This window comes from Tursiops truncatus, chromosome 2, assembly GCF_011762595.2.
Source record: "Tursiops truncatus isolate mTurTru1 chromosome 2, mTurTru1.mat.Y, whole genome shotgun sequence".
Classification (NCBI taxonomy): Eukaryota; Metazoa; Chordata; class Mammalia; order Artiodactyla; family Delphinidae; genus Tursiops; species Tursiops truncatus.
In genome coordinates this window covers 165,377,558-165,398,401 of record NC_047035.1, presented here as the reverse complement: position 1 = coordinate 165,398,401, position 20,844 = coordinate 165,377,558, and the positions used below count along the sequence as shown (strand labels likewise).

General features: G+C 43.6%; 1 protein-coding gene across 5 annotated transcripts in view; it reads left to right on the top strand.

The window, feature by feature from the left end:
* The first annotated feature begins 227 nt into the window (after positions 1-227).
* ARHGAP21 (Rho GTPase activating protein 21) overlaps positions 228-20,844 on the top strand; it is a 127,861-nt gene continuing 107,244 nt past the window's right edge. For 4 of the 5 annotated variants that reach the window (XM_019933425.3, XM_019933423.3, XM_033852448.2 and 1 more), the window contains exons 1-2: positions 228-701; positions 2,071-2,479. In XM_019933425.3, the coding sequence (XP_019788984.1) occupies positions 2,399-2,479 (81 nt within the window). In that variant the 5' untranslated portion in view covers positions 228-701; positions 2,071-2,398. Of the gene's footprint in view, positions 702-977; positions 1,117-2,070; positions 2,480-20,844 lie in introns of those variants that run through there. The other variant, XM_033852447.2, reaches the window with a different exon arrangement.

The following is a 20,844-nucleotide window of genomic DNA, read 5'->3' as shown; positions in this document are numbered from 1 at the left end:
GACGCCAAGTACCTAGTCCCTTCCCCAGTGGAAGCCCGGGTTCCTGGCCGCTCCCGCTCTGCGCTCGGGAGACTGGAGAAGGCGGGGAGGATTTTGTGTGTCTGGTTTTTGGGGAGGTGTTCGGGGTGGTGGTGAGGGTTTGTAGGTCCCGACACACATTGGGGGGGGTTGGCGAGCACCCCCCCGTCCCCGCCCCCGCCCCAGGCTAATCCCCCTTCTCCAGCGTCGGTTCCCGGGACCATATTATTCAAGACAGAAAACATTCAACCCCAGAGCCTCCCCTGGGGAGGGGAGGGGAAGGAGGTGGAGTGGGAGGAGGTGGATCCAGGGAGGAAGAAGCGAGAAATCCGCCCCCGGGAAACAGCTCGGCGCGGCAGCGGAACGAGGCACTTCTGTCACTTGGCGGTCGCGGGCGCCCGAGCGCGGCCCCGGCCCGGCCCGGCGAGGCGAGGGGAGAGTCCGGCGGCCGCCGCCCCGCCCCACGCCCTCCCGCGGCGGCCGAGAGCCCGGGGCCGGCCGGGGCAGGTCGCGGCGGTGCCTGGGAGCGGCCGGCCGGGGGCGGCGGCGGCCTCGGAGCGCGGCGGCGGCGGAGGACAGCGCTGGCTCGTCCTCCCGCTCGGTCCAGTGCGCGCCGGGCGTGAGGGGCGCGCCGTCCGGTGGCCGGCCGGCTCGGTGCGGATCTACTCGCCGCGCTTTCTCCGGTGCGTGTCTGCTTTATTTTCCGCCTCGGCCGACGGTGCGCAGGGCCGGCGGGCGGGTGGAGAGGGAGAGCCGGGCTCGCCGCTGGCTCCCTCCCTTCCCGCCACCCCGGGCCAGCCCGCCCCGGCGCTGGCGCGGGGCCGGAGGGAGCGGCGGCGGGCGCCCGGCGGGGGCGGAGGGGCCGCGCCCGCGTGTGCGGAGCGAGGGAAGGCCGGCGGGAGGAGGGAAGGGCACAAAGGCCGGCGGCGGGCGCCGGGGTCCCGCCGGCCGGCCGTGGAGGAGGGGCGGCTCCCGTCCGCTCATGAATATTAACCGAGCCTGCGGCCTAGCGCGTACCGGCTGGGCCCGGCGCCCGGCCCGCGTCCCCGCCGCCGCTCGCGCCGCGCCTCGGAAGCCGGGCCAGGCGGGGCGCGCAGGGTGAGCCCCCTCGCTTTGGGCCTTTCCCCCGGGTGTCCCCGTTCGTTTTGGAAAGTACATATTTGGGCCGCCCTTCCCGGGAGATCGAGATCCCCGACCCGCCTCTGGAAGGGGCGGAGGAAATAGTGGTCGGTGGGTGGTGGTTTTCTTTTTCCTATTTTTTTTTCTCCCTAGGTGGCCACGGGGAACGGGGAAGACCGTGTCGAGGCGTAGTTTGGGGCGCGGCAACTAAAAGTGGCCGGGGCTGCGGCTTCATTTCTGTAGCTCCGGAATAATGCCCCGGAGAGGGAGTCCCTCCTGCCGCCCCGCGCACCTCCCCACCCGGCCCCGCGCCGTCGCCGCCCAGCCCCGCCGCGGGCCAAGGAAAACAGCCGCCTCCTCGGGGACACCGGCGGGCCGGGGCGGAGGGCGGAGGGCGGGCGCCCCGGGTACCCCAGGCCGCCTGGAGACGCCGGCAGAGCCGCCGGTCGCGTCCGAGCAGGACTTTTTGTTTTTATTTTGGGGAGCTGGGGAGATGGCGGGGAGCAAGGAGGGCTTTTGAGAAAGGATTATCCCATTTTAGTCCCGCGGGGAGCAAACTTCCCTTAAGTCTGCTTATCCGGGTGATGCAGAAGAACATAGACTCCCTCTCCTCTGCCCAGAAAATACATGAATTAAAATGCACTTGAAAAGAGAACGGTTTTTCTTGACGGCTGCACAACGGCCGGGCATGTTTGAGGCAACCACCGTGCAGTTCTGATGTTTCGCTTTTTTTTTCCCCCCTGGTTTATAGGATTTCCCCCCCTTTTTCTATCTCTTTTTGTATGGGAAGATTCTTTCATCTTTCATACTTCATCAGCATGGACCGAATTATCTTTCCATGTGTTGGAAAGGCGAGCTTGGGGTGGGCATGTGAGCAAGCCTAAGGTCAGTGTATGGAGAAAGTTCATGCCCTTTAACTTTTCCCTCTTCTAGGAAAGATCTCTTTGGGAGAGTCTTCACGACGCGCTCGCCTTGCTCTTGGACTTGGGAGGAGCGCTAGGAAGAAGGGGACCGCTTTCTAGCCGCCGAGGAGACCTCTCTTCTTTGTTTTTTATGTCTGGAGAAATGGACGAAGACGGTGAAGTCAGTTGAAGTCCGAAGAAATAATCATCAGGGCATTTCGAAGGCGCTTCATCAAAACCTTCATTCCCTGGCGCTCTAATTGTCTCACCGGCACTGCACCTTCTAGGAGCCTGGTGTGGCATTTCCCCCCCAATGTGGACTCCCATGGGTTGGTCCCTTCTTTGTAATTTGAAATGAAATGATGGCCACACGTCGGACTGGTCTGCCGGAGGGAGATGGTGACAACAAGCTCAAGACCTGCGGGTCCCCCGCCTGTGAGGTAAGCGCAGCGGCAGCATCCCGGTGTAGCCCGCAGTGGCCTGTGTCTGTGAGGTGTCCTGCCTGTGGGCGGTCAGTTGCCACCGGGCCTAAGAAGAGGTTTTTGGGGCTTTGGACTGAATGGTGGGAGTGCCCCAGCTTGACCGGTAGGGAGATGAAGCCTTGGCCATTTTTGTTTCGAGGAGCTTCCAGTGATTCTTCTGCAAGGACGTTTTCCTTACTTACTTTGAAATGTCCCCATCTTGGTCACCTCAGGGCACGGAATTCTCCCTTTTTAGGTGGCTGGGAATACTACAAGCTTCTGTTTTCCTACAGTTCCCATTCTCCAGTATTTTTGGAGCTGGGCTGGTTAGGGGGTGCTTTGTACCTGTCGAGTGTGTATCCAAGGTTTGCTCTGGAGGTGGAGAGAGGGCATCTGTCTGGAACGCTTGTTGCTCCTGGACCACCATCTCTCTCCGACACTGATGCTGTTGCTGTGGATATCTGCTTTGGGTAGAGAAACAAGTCTTTTCCCCGTGGACAGTTTAGTTTAGGCACAGCCTTGGAAGACTGCTTAATGGAGCTGTAATTCCAACTCCCTTAAAAATGTCTTGCCTTTCCTGTTCTTTTATTTATTCCCTTCCTTTCACTGCTCAAAAGTCCTGTGAGTGTCAGCCTGAGCTGTCAGGTGGGTTGACTCTGCCTTCAGACCAACATCTTTGGGAGGGCTCAGAAGATTTTACACCAGGCTTTTGGAAATTTTTTGAGCAAAGCAGGAGAGAAATAGAAAATCCATTGATCTGTGGCACCCCTATGCCCTGTTGCCTCTATCTTTTTTCCTCCTTATGTTTGGAGTTTAATTCTATAATGGCTCCTTTGTGTTTACTTTGTTATTGATGGTTTCTGTAATTTGCTTTTGCTAAACATACTGAATACTGTTTTCCTTTAGATTTTGCTTTTGAGCTGCCTATATTTTTAAGGAAAGGTTGAAGATTACTTTAGATAACAGTAACATCCCCCAATGAGCCGTCACTCTCATTGTTTATTTTGTGCTTGTGTTACATTTTAACTTCATGGTCATTGAAACGGGGTCTAGTTCTCAGTGTGTGATTTTTGGCATCTTAATAAAAATGAGTCAGAAGTTAAGTTTTTGTTCATAAAGCAGGCAGAGGAACTTGCTTCACGCAGCTTACTTCATACTGCACTAGAAAGTTTATGCAGAAATCAGTGAGGTAGATACAGTGTGCCGTTACCGTACAGTTTATTAGAACTATAGGTTTACAGTTAGAAACAGTGTTTTACTTTTTGACACCTATAAACACCTGCTTGCAGGTAAAAACGTGATTAAGTATAACACCACAATTCTCTGATCATGGTGAACCATAATAACTCCTTTTGGAAGGCCTACCTACAGCTTAGTGATTGCTTAATGTGTATTGTAGTTCCGTAATGATAGGTACTGTGGTCTTAAAGCCTTATTTGTCATTGACTTGTGAGTACCTTAATTAGCATGCTATTTGCATTGTATTTGCAAGAACTAGTGTTATTTGACTTTTTTTTTTTTTGGGTCATTTAAGGGATATCCCGGAAACCAAGAATTTATAATAGACACATCTTGTCCTTGGCTAGAAGGCAGTGTTTCCAGTTGCAAACTTGGCTTTTATTAACAATGACAATTATGTATTTTTTTTAAGGGCTGTGAAATTTGCTTTCATTTGGACCTTACTGCTGGCATAGCCGTAGTATTTCTAGTTTGGGATCCAAGAAAACACTGTATTGTCTGTATTTTGCTCATTTAGAGACTATATACAGTAGTTGGGTTCGGTAATAAACTGTGGTGTTGCTTGGCTTTTTAAAGAATAGACAGATAGTTTGCTTAGATTCTGTGTGGAAATAGAAATAAAGGGGCTGTATGCTGTCAGAAAACATTTTAAAATCTCAGGGTGAGGAGTGAGGGTAACTTGTATTTACTGGCTCTGTTTAGTTGTCTCTTATTGATGCTTCTGAGGCACATTAAATCTTGGGAGTATTTATTAGTAATAAAAAGAGTTGCCACTGGAACACTTCGGGTATCAGTTTTGGGTTGACAGATATTTAAGTCTTTGAATACTGCACTTAATTTTTGTGCTTAATTTTATTAGAAGAATTACATTCTAGAGTAGCACTGACATTCTTTTCAAAATTTTAAAAACCAATAGCTAAAAAACTAACAAACAAAAAACCGATTGCTATGTTCCTAAATGGGTATTTGAATAATAAATTTGTGTGTGCTTTTCCTACCCAAGAAACGATGGTATATATCTTAATATTAATGGTATTAGCCGAAACTAACTTTGTAGCACAGAAGAAATCAATGTAGTGAATTAAAGGAGTCCCTGTTTTACGCCTTATCTAATTGGCTAATTCCACCTGCTGTGAATAAGGTCTATTGTTTTGATGAAAAACCATCAGGAATTTCTTGTTTATATTAACTGTTAGAATCTAATTGTGTTGCTATATGAGTAAGTGTAGGCACCACCTCCCAAGACTATATTGGAAGGGCCAAAAACAAACAAATAACAAACAGTCCTCTTCAAATAAAGAATTGTGACACTTCAGTAAAATATATTTTGACATTATACAGTAAGGATAGCATAGTTGTGTTCACACAAAATGATATCCCTTTCACATCTAAATATGTATTTTTGAAAATTGGTTTCACTCACTGAGCCAGGTAAGTGTTTTTTTTGTGTGTGTGTGTATGTGTGTTGTGCACGCATGTGTACAGGCTGATCTATGACACCTAGCCTTGCATAACTTTGCTCACAAAATCACTTTGTATAGACTCTGAATCCTCTGTGGTATTTTCACCCCTTTTCACATCATATAGTGTTTCTTCTTTATGGTTCGACTTGCTCTCTCTCTCTCTCTCTCTCTTTTCAAAGCTTTCTAATCCACATTATTCTTCCCACTTCTAACATTTATTTCATTTTTAATCTCTAGTCCACAGGATTGTACACGTGTTTAGCACTTTCACTGTCTACTATTAGAACAAACCTATTTACTCATGCTAATTAACTTAGTTCATTTTATGTTTTGCTTCTTCACCGAGGCTAAAATGATCCTGTGACTAAAACGTATTATAAGCTGATGAAAACTATTTGTTTGTTGATTTTGGAACAGTGTAAATAATAAAGGCATTTTCTGTGCGCGAATTCATTCACGTAAAAATTCACACTTTTGCTCTTCTTTCTGGAATACTGTACACTTTGCTTTTATCCCAGACTTCCTTGTTCCTTCTCAGGCGCTCTCTCCCTCCATCTGTCTCTCTTTCTCTCTCTCTCTTTAGGCTTCTTATTCCTCTGCTGCCTCTTTCTTGTTGGTTTTTACAGGAGCCAGGCCTTTCCATTCCTCTACTCTTTTCTCACTCCCTAGGTTTCATTTTACATCCTCCCAGGGCTTTAATCTACATGCCCGTGATTCCTAATTTACAACTGTATCTCAGATTTTATGGCTGCTCTCTAGACCTAGATAGCCAATTGCCTATTTACCATACAGTTTTTTTGGATAGTCTACAGGCTCTTCAAACTCAACAGATTCTCTGCCCTGACCACCAACCTGCCCTCTCCCTGACTTCCTTCTTTTAGTGAGTAGCACTGCTAGGTACCTATCTGTCCAAGTTAAAAACCAGGCTACAGTCCTTGACCCCTCTCTCTCCTTCTTCCTCCTGTCAAAGTCCTACATTCTGAATCCCACTGCCACTCCCTGAGTTCAGATTAGCTGCATCTCAGCGATGAATCATGGACCAGGCTTCCTAACTCGCGTCCCAGGCTCCCAGCCTTGCCCCCTTCCAGCTCTCCGATCTGCCGTAACCAGAGCGCTCCTCCTGAAATAGAAAGCTGATCATTGCATTCCCTGGCCTAAAACAGTTTTCTGGCTTCCCATTGCCTTTGGAATAAGGCTCAAACTCCTGAGAGAAGTCTGAGAGGACTTCTGACCCGCCCTTCTCCTATCGCATCTGTGACCTCTCTCTGTACTTCCTGTATTGTCAGTACCACCCCCCCCCCCCCAAGGGCATCACAATGTCTCTCTCTTTACTTCAGGTCCTTATAAATCCTGTTTTCTCCCAGCCTTCCTTCCATTCTCCCCTCCTCCACTTCCACCCCTCCCTGGCTGATTTTTACTATCATTCTGGTCTTTTCTTCAACATCACTCAGGAAAGCTTTCCTTGACCTTCCAAGACTGGATTAATTGGCCCTGCTGCCTTCTCCTCAAACACCCTCCCTGTACTTTATCAGGAAGAGCACTTACTAGTTTATTTATCTGTATTCCCCTGGATTTCAAGTCCCATGAAAACAGGCACCATGTTTGTCTCTGCAGTGAGTGGCGCATAGTAGGTGCTCAATAAATATATGCCAAAATAGCCAATAAACATAGCGGGAAAGGCTTTAGTTTTCTACTAACTGTTCATTTAGATCCCAGCACACTGTACCCTCTTGATGGTCCTCCTGCCTCACTGTCCCCTCCTTCTCAGCCTTGGAAGTTTCCTCAGCCTCTTGACCTACTAAGTCTTCCTATACCTCAGGGCTCCATTTGACCCTCTTTTCTCCTCTCCAGACTCAGTTTCATGGTTTTAAATATCAGGTGTAAACTGATCATTCACATATATATGCATATGTACACATGTATTTGCGTGCGTGTGTGTCTCTCCACCCTGACCTCTCCCTTGAATTCAGATGCCCACATCTAGCTGACCTGCCCACTCAGAACCTCCATTCGCCTGTGGAGAAGCCACGTCCCAAACCAAGTTCCTCCTTCTCTACAGCCCCTCCCCCCGCCCGCCCAGCTTCCCTGTTTGCTCCTTCAGACAGTCTCCCTCGTCTTAAGCAAGAGCATTCCCACCCTCCCAGGTGGAGTCTTGGGAGTGATCTTTGATCCCTCTTTTTCTCTCTCGTGCATCACCTGCAAATCTGGCCACCGGCCTCTCAGCTCAGCCCTTGCCAGCCTGCAGTCTGTCCCCACAGTCATCCCGGTGGACCCTTTAGAAGTCAGGTCCTGGCACTGCTTTGCTTCGGCTCCTCTACTGGCTTCTCCTCTCCTTCAGGATGAAAGGCTGAAGTTCTCGGAGTGCCCGCAGACCCCTGGACAGCCTCCCGTCTCCTCCCTGAGCTCACCTCCTGGGCGCTCCCCGCTTCTGCGGACACACGAGCCCAGCATGCCCCAGAGCCTTCCCGCTGTGTTCCATCTCCTTGGGACACTGTCCCCCAGGTGTCTGCAGGGCCCGCTTCCTTGTCTCCTCCAGATTTGCTTAGAAGTCACCTTCTGGGAGGATCTTCCCTCCCCTGCTCCCCAGGACACACCCTGCCCTCCTTCCTCACTTCATTTTTTTCCCTGTCACTTATTCTCCAGCTGACGTGCTCCTCCATTTGATTTTGCTTATTGATTTGGACAGATGATGTACGTAAGTGTTAAGAGTACAGTTTGTTTTGTTCACCTGGTATTTCTTGTGTCTGGAAGGGAGTCTAGCACGTGGTAGGCCCTCAGATATTTTTTTCGAATGAATGAATGAAGGAAGGAAGACCTGAGGAAAATTTCCATTCCAAAATGTTCTTGAGTTTGCATCTAGGTAGTTTAGATTATATAACGATGTGTAGTGTGAATTGTAGGTTCTTCTTTAGACCTCCATTTCCATTGGGATGGCTGTTCACAGTTTACTTTGCATCTTTCTTACCTTTTGGGAAGCTGGTAACCAAGTAACAGTAACCAAGGCAGTGTGTAGTACAAATGTATGAAATACTTTGTGCTAAGGTGAGATAATGGTAATGAACAGACTAAGGGAGGGGAATCAAACTGGTGGTGAAACTATGAAAAGGTAATAGGGTCATCCCTCAGGATCCACAGGGGATTGGTTCCAGGAACTCCCACCCAATGGATGCCAGAATCCTCAGATGCTCAAGTCCCTTATATAAAATGGGGTGGTATTTGCATATACCCTTACACATCCTCCCTTATACTTTAAATCATCTCTTGATTACTTATAACACCTGATACAATGTAAGTGGTATGTAAATAGTTGCTAGTGTGCAGCAAATTCAAGTTTTGCTTTTTGGAACTTTCTGGAAAAATTTTTTCTAAATTTTTTGATCCTTCATTGGTTGAATGCACAGGTGCAGTACCTTTAGGTACAGTGGGCCAACTGTATGATGTTTTCTTTCTTAAAACAATTGGCCAGTATAGGAATCTTCCTTACGTTTTTAATTTTTTTAATGTCATGAATATTTCACTGTAAGTTAAAAAATGATCACAACATTGACGATGGCAAAATGTTAACGGTTGTTAATTCTGGATGGGGAGAATACCAGAATTATATTATTTTTGTATTTTCTCTTTTTTTGTTTAATTCCAAAGTTACAATAAAAAGACAGCATTTACAGGTTTAAAAAATAGGTAATATGTTACCAGTCTTGTGAAAATCAGGTTTCTAGCAAACCTACCTACGCTGCTTAAAATAATACTTAGACGCTTTTTGAAAAGGATACACGTTACTCAAAACAGTACTTAAACCGTTTTTAAAAAACATGTTTTCTTCAGTGGAGGATTCATTGCAGGCTAGCGATAGTACAGTATAACATAACACTGTTATTTAATTTGAAACGTGTGTTCCTTCATATACTTGAATCTAAATGGCAGAATACCATTGTATGTCAAAAGCTTTACCCTGCAAATTAGGGTTAAAAGTATAGCCTGTTGGAATGAAGAGCAGCGGCAGCAGAACTCTGGATTTGGAGATATTGAGTGGAACCCATCTCAAGATAAGAGCCATCAACAAAATGAGTACCCAGGTCTAAGAAGAGTTCTCCACGCATTGTTAGTGTTTTGTAGCATTCATTTCTTCCAAATGAAACATTTTATGAAGTCCTTGTGCCTTGCTTACAGAATCTCTAATTCCTTCCTCATTTCTTTAGCTATTACCAGATCACATAATCAGGTACAAACGTGATACTCAGTTTCTTTTGTTCTTTGCTTTGTGAAGGGACCCGTCATCTTATTATATTTAACACGATGATTTAAGTATGGGCAGTGCTGAATGTAGATGCACAGATGCTGTTATCGAATGCAGCTATTTTCTATTACAGAAAGACCATATGGTAGGCACTTGTTTTTCTTTCTGGTTGATGTGATTAGATTAGTAAAATGAAAGGTTATTGGACTTAGATTGTCCTAGTATTTATTTAATTTTAATTGACCATAAGGAATTAAGTATGTTAAAAATATTACGAGCCGTCGATGTATTCTGTTGGTTTGAAGTAGGAAGATGTCTTCACTCAAAAGCTCAGTTTTGGATTGCTTCTACCAAAATAGTTTTTTAGTTTAAGTTGTCGTATTTTTTAAAAAACCGAGTATTGTGCAGATAGCTTATTTCACAACAAAATCTGGAAGATGGCCTTTTGTGCCTCGAAGATAATCTGAAGACAAATGGATATACTGTACTATAGGTTTAAGAAACTTAGTGTGATGGAAATTGTTTTTTATAAGTCCTCTACTTTCTAGTTATTTATTAATATGGAAAAAATTCCACCATGTAGATTTGTGAATAAGGGAATAGATTTAAAACCCAAATTTGATATTTCTGAAATATTCATCTATCTTAGGGAAATTTTTAGGCAGACCAGAAAAACTGTTATCAACAAATGGCGAGTTAAAGAATTTATTTATTTTTCCTTAGACCAGCTCCTGTTGAACCTTCCTTCTGTTGGATACTGGGTGTGTTCTTGATTCAGACTTGGTTACTTATTGCCTTTTCCCCTTGTTGCTTATCTCTGTTCTGAATAGACACGGGGCATAGTTATGAGCAGTAGTCTGTCTATAATCCCACAAGTTCTTTTTCCTTCTTATAACCTAATGAAGACGTAGCCTCTCGACTTGAACTGTGGTTCACTGCATTCATCTTTAATAGATCTTAACAAGACTTATTTTCTTGAGAACCTTTTGATTTTTCTCCCTCCTTAGAATGGAGAATATCCTTAAATATCAGAAGCTAGAAAGCTGGATTTATGATGACATTTCTTCTGGATATGTCTTAGCTACTGTGATCTTGGGGATTAACAGGCATCTTTTTTTTTTTTTCTTAACCTTAAGATATCTAGATATCTTTAATCCCCAGTATTTTCCTAATAAACACAGATTCTGTATTTAAGAGAATTTGTGTCAGCTAGATCAGTGAGACCTACTTTCTCCTTTGGGTTCTACATATTGGCTTCTGGAAACATTACATACCTAGTGAATGTGAGGGGGAGGAAGTACTCTGGGCACCCAGTTTAAATCAGATCTTTATTATAATGCTTTTAGGAAACTGAAAACATTTCAGTTTGCTTATTTTTCATTTAATACTGTTTTATAGACACCATTCTCTGCTCATAAGGGAGATATATATATGTGTGTATATATACACACACACACACACACACATATATATGTCAATTTTATAAATGGAGGAAAAGAAACTCTTAAAAAGCATTATGCAAAGATATCTTCAGGGATTGTAATATGGAAGAGAGATTAGATTTATTTTGTGTGGCTGTAAAAGGCAGAACTAGGATCAGCAGATAGACAGATGGGCCAATTTCCAGAATTCAGAGGAAAATTTTTTGTTAAATTAGAAGTTAATCGGAATAGAATGTGTTCTTTGCACAGGTGGGATGACCTTCAGTTAGGGGACTCCAGAGAGGATTCCTGCTTTGGTAGGAATTTATTATTTTATTTTATTTTTAAAATTAATTTATTTTTGGCTGTGTTGGGTCTTCGTTGCTGCATGCAGGCTTTCTCTGGTTGTGGCGAGCGGGGGCTACTCTTCGTTGTGGTGCACGGGCTCCTCATTGCGGTGGCCTCTCTTGTTGCAGAGCACAGGCTCTAGGCGCGTGGGTCAGTAGTTGTGGCTTGCGGGCTCTAGAGCGCAGGCTCAGTAGTTGTGGCACATGGGCTTAGTTGCTCTGCGGCATGTGGGCATGTGGGATCTTCCTGGACCAGGGCTCAAAACCGTGTCCCCTGCATTGGCAGGTGGATTCTTTTTTTTTTTTTTTTTTGGCAGGTGGATTCTTAATCATTGTGCGACCAGGGAAGCCCTGGTAGAAATTTAAACCAGGCAAATCTGGACGATCATTAAGAATCACTTGGACAGCCTTTCAAACTACAGATTCGTGTCCCCACCATTAAGTTAACCAATCAGAATCCTTGGGGATGAGACCCCAAAACCTTAGCTTTTAAAAAAGTCCCCTGGTGATCTTCTGAATTTGAGAACAGCAGAATAAAATGATATTCAAGGTCTAGGTTCTTATGGCAGCCTGGTTTTAGAATTATTCTGACCAAACTGAAATCAATGTAAAGAAAAAGCAAAAATATGGGGAAAAAATTTAAATGACTGTAAATCAGTGAAATTTTCAAGCTTAAAATTATAATTATTTTCTTCTAATTGTAATTAAATGTATTTCTTTTTTAAAAATTAATTAATTAATTTTTGGCTGCATTGGGTCTTCTTTGCTGCCCTCGGGCTTTCTCTGTTGCGGCGAGCGGGGGCTACTCTTTGTTGTGGTGTGCGGGCTTCTCATTGCGGTGGCTTCTCTTGTTGTGGATCACAGGCTCGAGGTGTGCGGCTTCAGTAGTTGGGGCACGCGGGCTTCAGTAGTTGTGGCACGCGGGCTTCAGTAGTTGTGGCACGCGGGCTTAGTTGCTCCGTGGCATATGGGATCTTCCCGGACCAGGGCTTGAACCCGTGTCCCCTGCATTGGCAGGCAGATTCTTAACCAGTGTGCCACCAGGGAAGTCCCTCTACATGTCATTAATATAACAAAATAATATTCTTTTCAAATAAAGTAAATGTTATGTCGAAAGAGCACTTTAAAATTCTACAGTAATAGGTGTTACACTTTTTTGTATGTATGTTATACTTTAATCAGAAGTTACATATTTTAAAGTGATAGAACTCTGACCTTGGTTATATCAAAGCTATTGTTACTTTTAAGATTTATTATAAAAGTAATTTGTTTCATGTCATTTCTAGAAGGGCATATTTTCTTTAAGCAAATAACTGTTAGGATGGTTTCTTTTGCATCTTGTAATCATTTGTTCATACCAACTCTTTTATCAAGAATAGGAAAAGTTACAGTGAAAGAAAAAGATACATTCTATCTTTACCTAAGTATACATTGTGAAGGATTTCAAAAATCATTCTAACATAAATAATAATAAACTAATCATTAACAAAATAATTTCACTTTACACACCCTTCTTCATTTAACAGCAACAGCTACTCTATCTGTTCACTGAATCCATCTTATCTTTTAATCTCACTGATCGTGAGATGCATTGGATACTGTGCTGCAAAGACAATGTAAGCTAATTACAGTGTCCAACTGCCAATTCTGCAAAAGAAGCAGGGTTTCTTAAAGTGATGTTGCAGAAGGAGCAAAGTCACTGACAAAGAGCTGAGTGAGACCAGTGAACAGATGCAGAAAGCATCAAAGTTGATAGGTGTCTCAAAAGGGAATGATTTGAATTCTAGGGATTAAGAGAAGCTTTTGAGAAAACTGATGTCCTTGAGGGCAATTGCAAGTATGGGGAAGTGACATTTTCTTCTAGGAAGTGATGTTTAGTTTGGACCCCATGCCTTAAGCTGTTTGCCAGGAGACCTTAAAAAGTGGGTGTAGATCTAGAAGGAATAGCAGCAGTGAACAGATTTCTCTTGTGTTTTCTTTTTCTTAGTAGAGACAGTGCGGCTGAGAGTGAGTAGAAAATCCTAGCTTCTCTAATTGACTTAGAAATAAAGCTGTTAAAACAGAGGTCAAGGAGTAGTGTCTTGAAAGGCACTGCTGTTGTAATAGTTCTTAGATGCAAAGATACTTGAGAGTTTGAATATTTTAATGCCTTCATTTCTTTTTTTAAAATTAATTAATTAATTAATTTTTGGCTGTGTTGGGTCTTCGTTGCTGTGCCAGGGCTTTCTCTAGTTGTGGTGAGCGGGGGCCACTCTTCATCGCGGTGTGTGGGCCTCTCACTGTCGCGGCCTCTTCCATTGCGGAGCACAGGCTCCAGACGCGCAGGCTTAGTAGTTGTGGCTCACGGGCTTAGTTGCTCCGTGGCATGTGGCATCTTCCCAGACCAGGGCACGAATCCGTGCCCCCTGCACTGGCAGGCAGATGCTTAACCACTGTGCCACCAGGGAAGCCCCATTTCTTTTTTTTTAAAATTTCTATATTGAGGTACAATGGACATGTAAAAAGCTGTATATATTTAACATATACAACTCAGTGAATTTGTGGATAAGTATACACCCATGAAACTATCTTCACCATAAACAGGCCATAAACAGATTCATTACCTCCCCAAATTTCCTCCCACCCTCTTTATTATTGTTGTTGTTGTTATTATTATTGTAACATACATAAAACCTACTTAACCTAATCTGCCCCCTTAGCAGGTTTTGTGTATACACTACATAGTATTGTTAGCTACAGGCACTGTGCTGTAGTGTAAATTTCCAGAATTTATTTATCTTGCGTAACTGAAACTTTGTACCCTTTGACCATCACCTCTCCATTTCCCCCACTTCCCAACCCCTGGCAATGTACTCTCTGCTTCTATGAGTTTGACTATTTTAGATTCCACATATAAGTGAGATCATTCAGTATTTGTCTTTCTGTATCTGGCTTATTTCACTTAGCGTAATGCCCTCAAGATCCATCCATGTTGTTGCAAATGGTGGGATTTTCTTCTTTTTTTTTTAAGGCTGAATAATGTTCTCTTCAAGATCCTGATTTGAATTCCTTTGGATAAGCACCCAAAAGTGGGATAGCAGGATCGTATGATAGTTTTTGAGGAACCTCCATATAATGGCTGCACCAGTTTACATTCCCACCCACAGTGTGTACAGGGGGTTTCCTTTCTCCACACCCTCACTAACGCTTGTTATCTTTTGTATTAACAGTAGCCATTCTAAGACGGTGAGGCAATCTCTTTGTGGTTTTGGTTTGCATTTTTCTGTTGATTAGTGAGGTTGAGCACCTTTTCATATACCTATTGACCATCCGTAAGTCTTTGTAGAAATGCCTGTTCCCGTCTTTTGCCCATTTTTAAATTGGGTTGTTTGTTTGTTTGTTTAGCTGTGTTGATTTCTGAGTCTCACTAGCCTTTGCTACCTAAAAGCACGATGATGCCTTAGCAAAATGGGCAATTGATTAAAAATCATCTTAGTAGGAACAGTTACACTGTAGACTTAGTGGGAGAAACTAGGTACCGCTGACATCTTTCTTGGGGGTGTATGAGCCACACTACAATCCCTACCTTAGGATATTGACAGAGCTTCGTAGTTTATGGCTACTAGAACTGCATCTGCTCTAGACCAAGGGCGAATGCAAATTCTCTTCAGTTTAGGAGAGGACCTTGGAAGAAGAATCACTTTTCCCTGTTTCATCCTTGGATACTGCTGCCATTCTTGGCTGTCCTTTTATTTGACCACCATAATCTTTTTATCTAACTATCACTTTCAAATAAGTTACTGAAACATTGTTTCTGGATCAAGTGGGATCTTTAGGAAAAAGGCAGATATATAAAGCCTAAAATATACATATATTCAGGAAGCATAAGGATACCCCAAAACGCATGGCTTAGAAAGTGAATACTGCTTGATTTCTACAAACTACGGTGAAGTGTTTAGCATGTATTTGACAGGAAAAATGTATGTCTTTTCCAGTTGGCTTTGAATTGACAGCAGACAAGACAGGGATCTTTTGGTAGTCTATGAAAAGGATTTTGAACCTCAGAAATCAGTCTGTAGGATTAATGAAGAGGGAAGACATAAAATGCCCATATCAGGAGTAAAAGAGGGGGCACCATTCAGAGCCTACAGACATTAACAAGATAAAAAGGGAATATCTGGGGCTTCCCTGGTGGCGCAGTGGTTGAAAGTCCGCCTGCCGATGCAGGGGACACGGGTTCGTGCCCCGGTCCGGGAAGATCCCACACGCTGCAGAGCGGCTGGGCCCGTGAGCCATGGCCGCTGATCCTGCGCGTCCGGAGCCTGTGCTCCGCGACAGGAGAGGCCACAACAGTGAGAGGCCCGCGTACCGCAAAAAAAAAAAAAAAAAAAAAAAAAAAGGGAATATCTGAATAACTATATGCCAGTAAATTTGACAACTTAGGCAAAATGGGCAAATTCTGCGTAAGGATTCTAGTACCAATTCAGAGTTGTGTGTGCATATGTTAGGTAGGGGCGGTGGTGGTGGGGTTTCCCTCACCAGGCAATTCTCCGATAGCAGCTGGGTGTCCTACAGTTCAACTTAATTCTGATGCTGTCTACCCGAATATAGAGTCAGATCCCACAGGTTAAGGGCTCAATCCCACAAGACTGCCCTCCCCCCGCCCCCCGCCCTCACCCCTACCACCCGCAACTTCAGCGTCCAGTTGCAAGTTTAGGTTGTCACGTGAGCTTCTAACCTACTGACTGTAGATTGGAGGTTCCAACGACCCCTTCCTTGGGTTCAACTAATTTGCTAGAGTGGTTCACAGAACTCAGAGAAACATTACTTAACTAGATCACGGGTTTTATAATAACACAGGAACAGCCGGATAGGAGGGATGCGTAGGGCGGGGTGTGGGGAAAAGGTGTGGAGCTTCCACAACCTCTCCAGGTGCTCCACTCTTCCCAAATCCCCATGTGTTCACCAACCTGGAAGGTTTTCGAACCTCATCCTTTTCAGTTTTTATGGAGGCTTCATTACATCAGCATGATTGATTAAATCATTGGCCATTGGAGGTGGAATCAACCTCCAGCCTCTCTCTCCTCCCCTGAGGTTGGGATGGGATTCAGTGTTCTGACCCTCTCATCACTTGGTTGGTTGGTTCTCCTGGCAATCAGCCCCTGTCCTCAGGTGTGTTCCTGATGTCACCTTATTATCATAACAAAAGACACCACTGGTTGCTCTCCTCACTTAGGAAATTCCAAGGGTTTTAGGGGCTCTGTGCCAGAAATGGGGATGAAGCCCAAATATGTATTTCTTATTATAAATCACACTATCACACCTTGAAAGATACAAATTACCAAAACTGCCACAAGGAGAGGTATAAAAAAAAAATCTGGGGCTTCCCTGGTGGCGCAGTGGTTGAGAGTCCGCCTGCCGATGCAGGGGACGCGGGTTCGTGCCCCGGTCCGGGAAGATCCCACATGCCGCGGAGCGGCTGGGCCCGTGAGCCATGGCCGCTGAGCCTGCGCGTCCGGAGCCTGTGCTCCGAGCGCAACGGGAGAGGCCACAACAGTGACGGGCCCACGCACCGCAAAACAAAAACAAAAAGCAAAAAAAACCCTGCCATATGTGTTAAAGAAATTGAATTTAGAATTAAAAACCCCCCCACCAAGAAGACTTCAGATCCAGATGGCTGCACTGACATATTCTATCACATGCTTAAGGAAGAAATCATACCAGTTCTCTACAGGCTCAGAAAGTAGCGGTGGAGGGAACACTTCCCATCTTCTTTTTATGACGCCAGCATAAGCCTAGTAACAACCAGGCAAAACCAGTATAAGAACAGGAATTCAGACCAATAACCCTCATGGTTGTAGATGTAAAAATCCTTAACAGAACGTCAACAAATCAAATCTAGAAATATGAAAAAGATAATACATCATGATTAAGTTGGAGTTATCCCAGGAATGAAAGATTAGTTTATCATGTTAACATATCAACAACATATTAACCATTTAATATATTAATGGAATAAAGGAGAAAATTTGTATGATCATCTCAATAGATGCAGAAAAAGCATTTGATAAACTTTATAACGTTCATCATAAAGACTCTCAGAAAAGTGGGAATATAAGGAAACTTAACCCAGTTTGATCAAGGGGACCTACGAAAAAACCTACAGCTCTCACGCTTGTTGAAACACTGAGCACTTCACTACTAAGAGCAGGAACAGGGTAAGGGTGTCTGCTCTCACCACTATTCAGCCTCATAGTGGAGGCCCTAACAAGTGTGGTAAGTCAAGAAAAGAAATAAAAGGAGGAAGGAAGAAGAGAAGGAAGGGCTTCCCTGGTGGCGCAGTGGTTGAGAGTCTGCCTGCCAATGCAGGGTACACGGATTCGAGCCCTGGTCCAGTAAGATCCCACATGCTGTGGAGCAGCTAAGCCCGTGCGCCACAACTACTGAGCCTGCGCTCTAGAGCCCGCGAGCCACAACTACTGAGCCCACGTGCCACAACTACTGAAGCCCGCGTGCCTAGAGCCCGTGCTCTGCAACAAGAGAAGCCACCGCAATGAGAAGCCCGTGCACCACAACGAAGAGTTGCCCCCGCCCGCCACAACTAGAGAAAGCCCGCGCTCAGCAACAAAAACCCAGTGCAGCCAAAAATAAATAAATAAAATAAATTAATTTAAAAAAATAAAATAAAATTACCTAAAAAAAAGAAAAAGAGAAGGAAGAAATAAAACTCTTTATTTGCAGACAACATGATTGTGCACACAGAAAATTGTAAGGAATCTACCAAGAAAACATCCTAGAACTAATAAGTAAATTTTGCAAGGTTGTGGGTTAGAAGACTACAGACGAGAATACAAGGTTAATATACAAAATCAGTGTATTTCTGTATACTAACAACAAACAGTTGGGAAATGAAATAGAAAATAATAGCATTATGATTTTAATATTTTAAAGACAACCTGAATAAATTGAGAGATATGCTGTATTTATGGATTGGAAGACTCAATATTATTAAGATGGGACTTCACCACAAATTGCTGTGTGAATCCAATTCGATCCCATTTAAAATTCTAGCAGTTAAAAAAATTTTTTTTGTTAGAAATAGACAAGCTACTTCTAAAATTTATATGGAAATGCAAAAGACAAAGAGTAGCCAAAACAATAATGAAAAAGAACAAAGTTTGGAGGACTTACAGTACTATTTTATAATACTGACTCAAAGCGACAAAAATCAAGACAGAATAGAATGGTGTAATGATAGATATATAGAACAATGAAAGAATGGAGAGTTCGGAGACCCATATCTATATGATCATTTGAGTTCAGTGGGGTGAGTTCAAGTGGTGCTGGAACAAAAATGAACCGCCATCTTTACATCACACGGAAAAGTTAACCCCAAATAGATCACTGATATAAATGTAAATGCTAAGACAATAAAACTTCTAGCCAAGAACAAAATATACATGGCTTTGAGGGGTAAACAAATATTTCTGAGACAGGACACAAAAATCACTAACCGGAGAAGGAAAAAGAATTATGTCGGACTTCATCCAAATTAAAAACTTCTGCTCTTTGTAAAATACCATTAAGAAAATGAAAAGTTAAACCACAGATGGTGAGAAAATATTTGCAAAATATGTATCTGATCAAGGACTTGCTTCCAGAATATATTATAAAGAAGTCTTCAAACTCAATAATAATAAGACAACCTAACTTTAACTATGGGCAGAAGTGAACTCCATAAAGAAGATATATGAATTACATAAGCACATGAAAGGATATTCACTAGTACCAATCATCAGGGGAAAAAATGCAAATTAAAACTATCGATACAATGAGCTACTGCTATGCTCCCATTGGAATGGCTAAAATTAAGAAGATAAAAAATGCTAAGCGTTGTTGAATATGTGGCGCGAATGACCTCTTACTCACATTCTGCTGATAGGGATGTAAAATGACACAGCCACCTAAGAAAACATGTTGGCTGTTTTCAGAAAGTTAAACATACGTTTATCGTGTGACCCACTCCTAGGTGTTTACCCAAAGGACATGAAAACAGTGTCCACAAAAAGACTTGTATGTGAATGTTCATAACAGCTCTATTCATAATATCCCCAAATTTGCAACAGCCCAAATACCCATTAAGAGATGAATGGAAAGCAGATTATGGTATGTCCATGTAATGGAATACTACTCACATTTAAAAAGAATGAATTATTGATGTACTCAGCAACATGAGTGAATCTCAGAACGTTGAGGAAAAGAATCCAGACTTGGCAGAGTACGTAATGTATGATTCTACTTTTTTAAAATTCCAGAACTGAGTAAACTAACCTATAGTGATAGAGAGCACATCAGCGGTTGCCTGGGCCTGGGCAGGGCTTTGATCGATCGCAAAGAAGCATCAAGGGACTTGGGGTGATAGAAATGTTCTGTACCTTGATTGTGTGGTGGTGATTTTATGGATGTCTACATTGGTTAGAATTCATTGAACTGTTCATTCTGTTCTGTTTTGCTGCCTCATTTGCATCCATTCATTTATTCAACAAAAAGTTATTGAAGGTTTATGACTATGCCAGGAAGTTCCTAGGGGAACTTTTAATTTTTCTTTGGCCTTGCTGCGTGGCTTGTGGGATTTTTAGTTCCCCGACCAGGAATCGAACCCAGGCCCTCCGCAGTGGAAGCGCGGAGTCCTAATCACTGGACCGCCAGGGAGTTCCCCCTAGGGGAACAGAGATAGAAAAAAACAGTAGCCTCTGCCCTTATGGAGCTCACTGTTAAGGGGGAAGAGACAGATTAGAAAGCTTCAGTTAGGGTATTGTGCGACAACTAAGGATACACGTGTGGCCATGTGAGCACGAGACAGGAGGGTCTAACAGCCTGGAAGAGGAGAGGGAAGATGGTGGCCCTTGAGTGGAGTCTTAAAGGACATGTAGAAATTTCTGAAGCAGGTGGTGGCAGAATGTTACAGGCAGAGAGAACAGTATGGCAAAGGCAAAGTGTGAGAGAATGATTAAGGAGGAAATCCACCAAAAAATTAAGGAAGAATAAGTCATATTAAAATAAACATTTGGTAGTCTATACACCAATTTCCATATAAGACTTTTCTCTGCCATTGCCTCTGAGTAAGGAGTATATATAGTATGAGTAAAACACACAGCTTGGAGTCCGGAACTTATTTTTGCTGCTTTTCTTTCTGGTTCAAACTGTTTTTGATAGATTAAAGTTCTACATGGGGTACCGCTAGTATATTTTGTGACAAGAATCTGATTTTTTATAAAAGCTAGATGTAGCTAGCTGTAAGCGAGTAATTTTTTACAAACGCAACCTGTATAATCTGTTAATTCTCACAGGCAGATTGGCCTGAGGACCCTGAGAAACAGTGATATTGGTGATAGTATTTTTTTTAAGCTTTCCCTTTTATTTTTTAAATTTAATTTTAAAATTTTATTATTTATTTTTGGCTGCATTAGGTCTTTGTTGCTGCGCACGGGCTTTCGCTAGTTGTGGCAAGCAGGGGCTACTCTTCATTGTGGTGTGCCGGTGTCTCATTGCGGTGGCTTCTCTTGTTGTGGAGCATGGGCTCTAGGCGCCCGGGCTTCAGTAGTTGTGGCACGCGGGCTCAGTAGTTGTGACTCGCGGGCTCTAGAGTGCAGGCTCA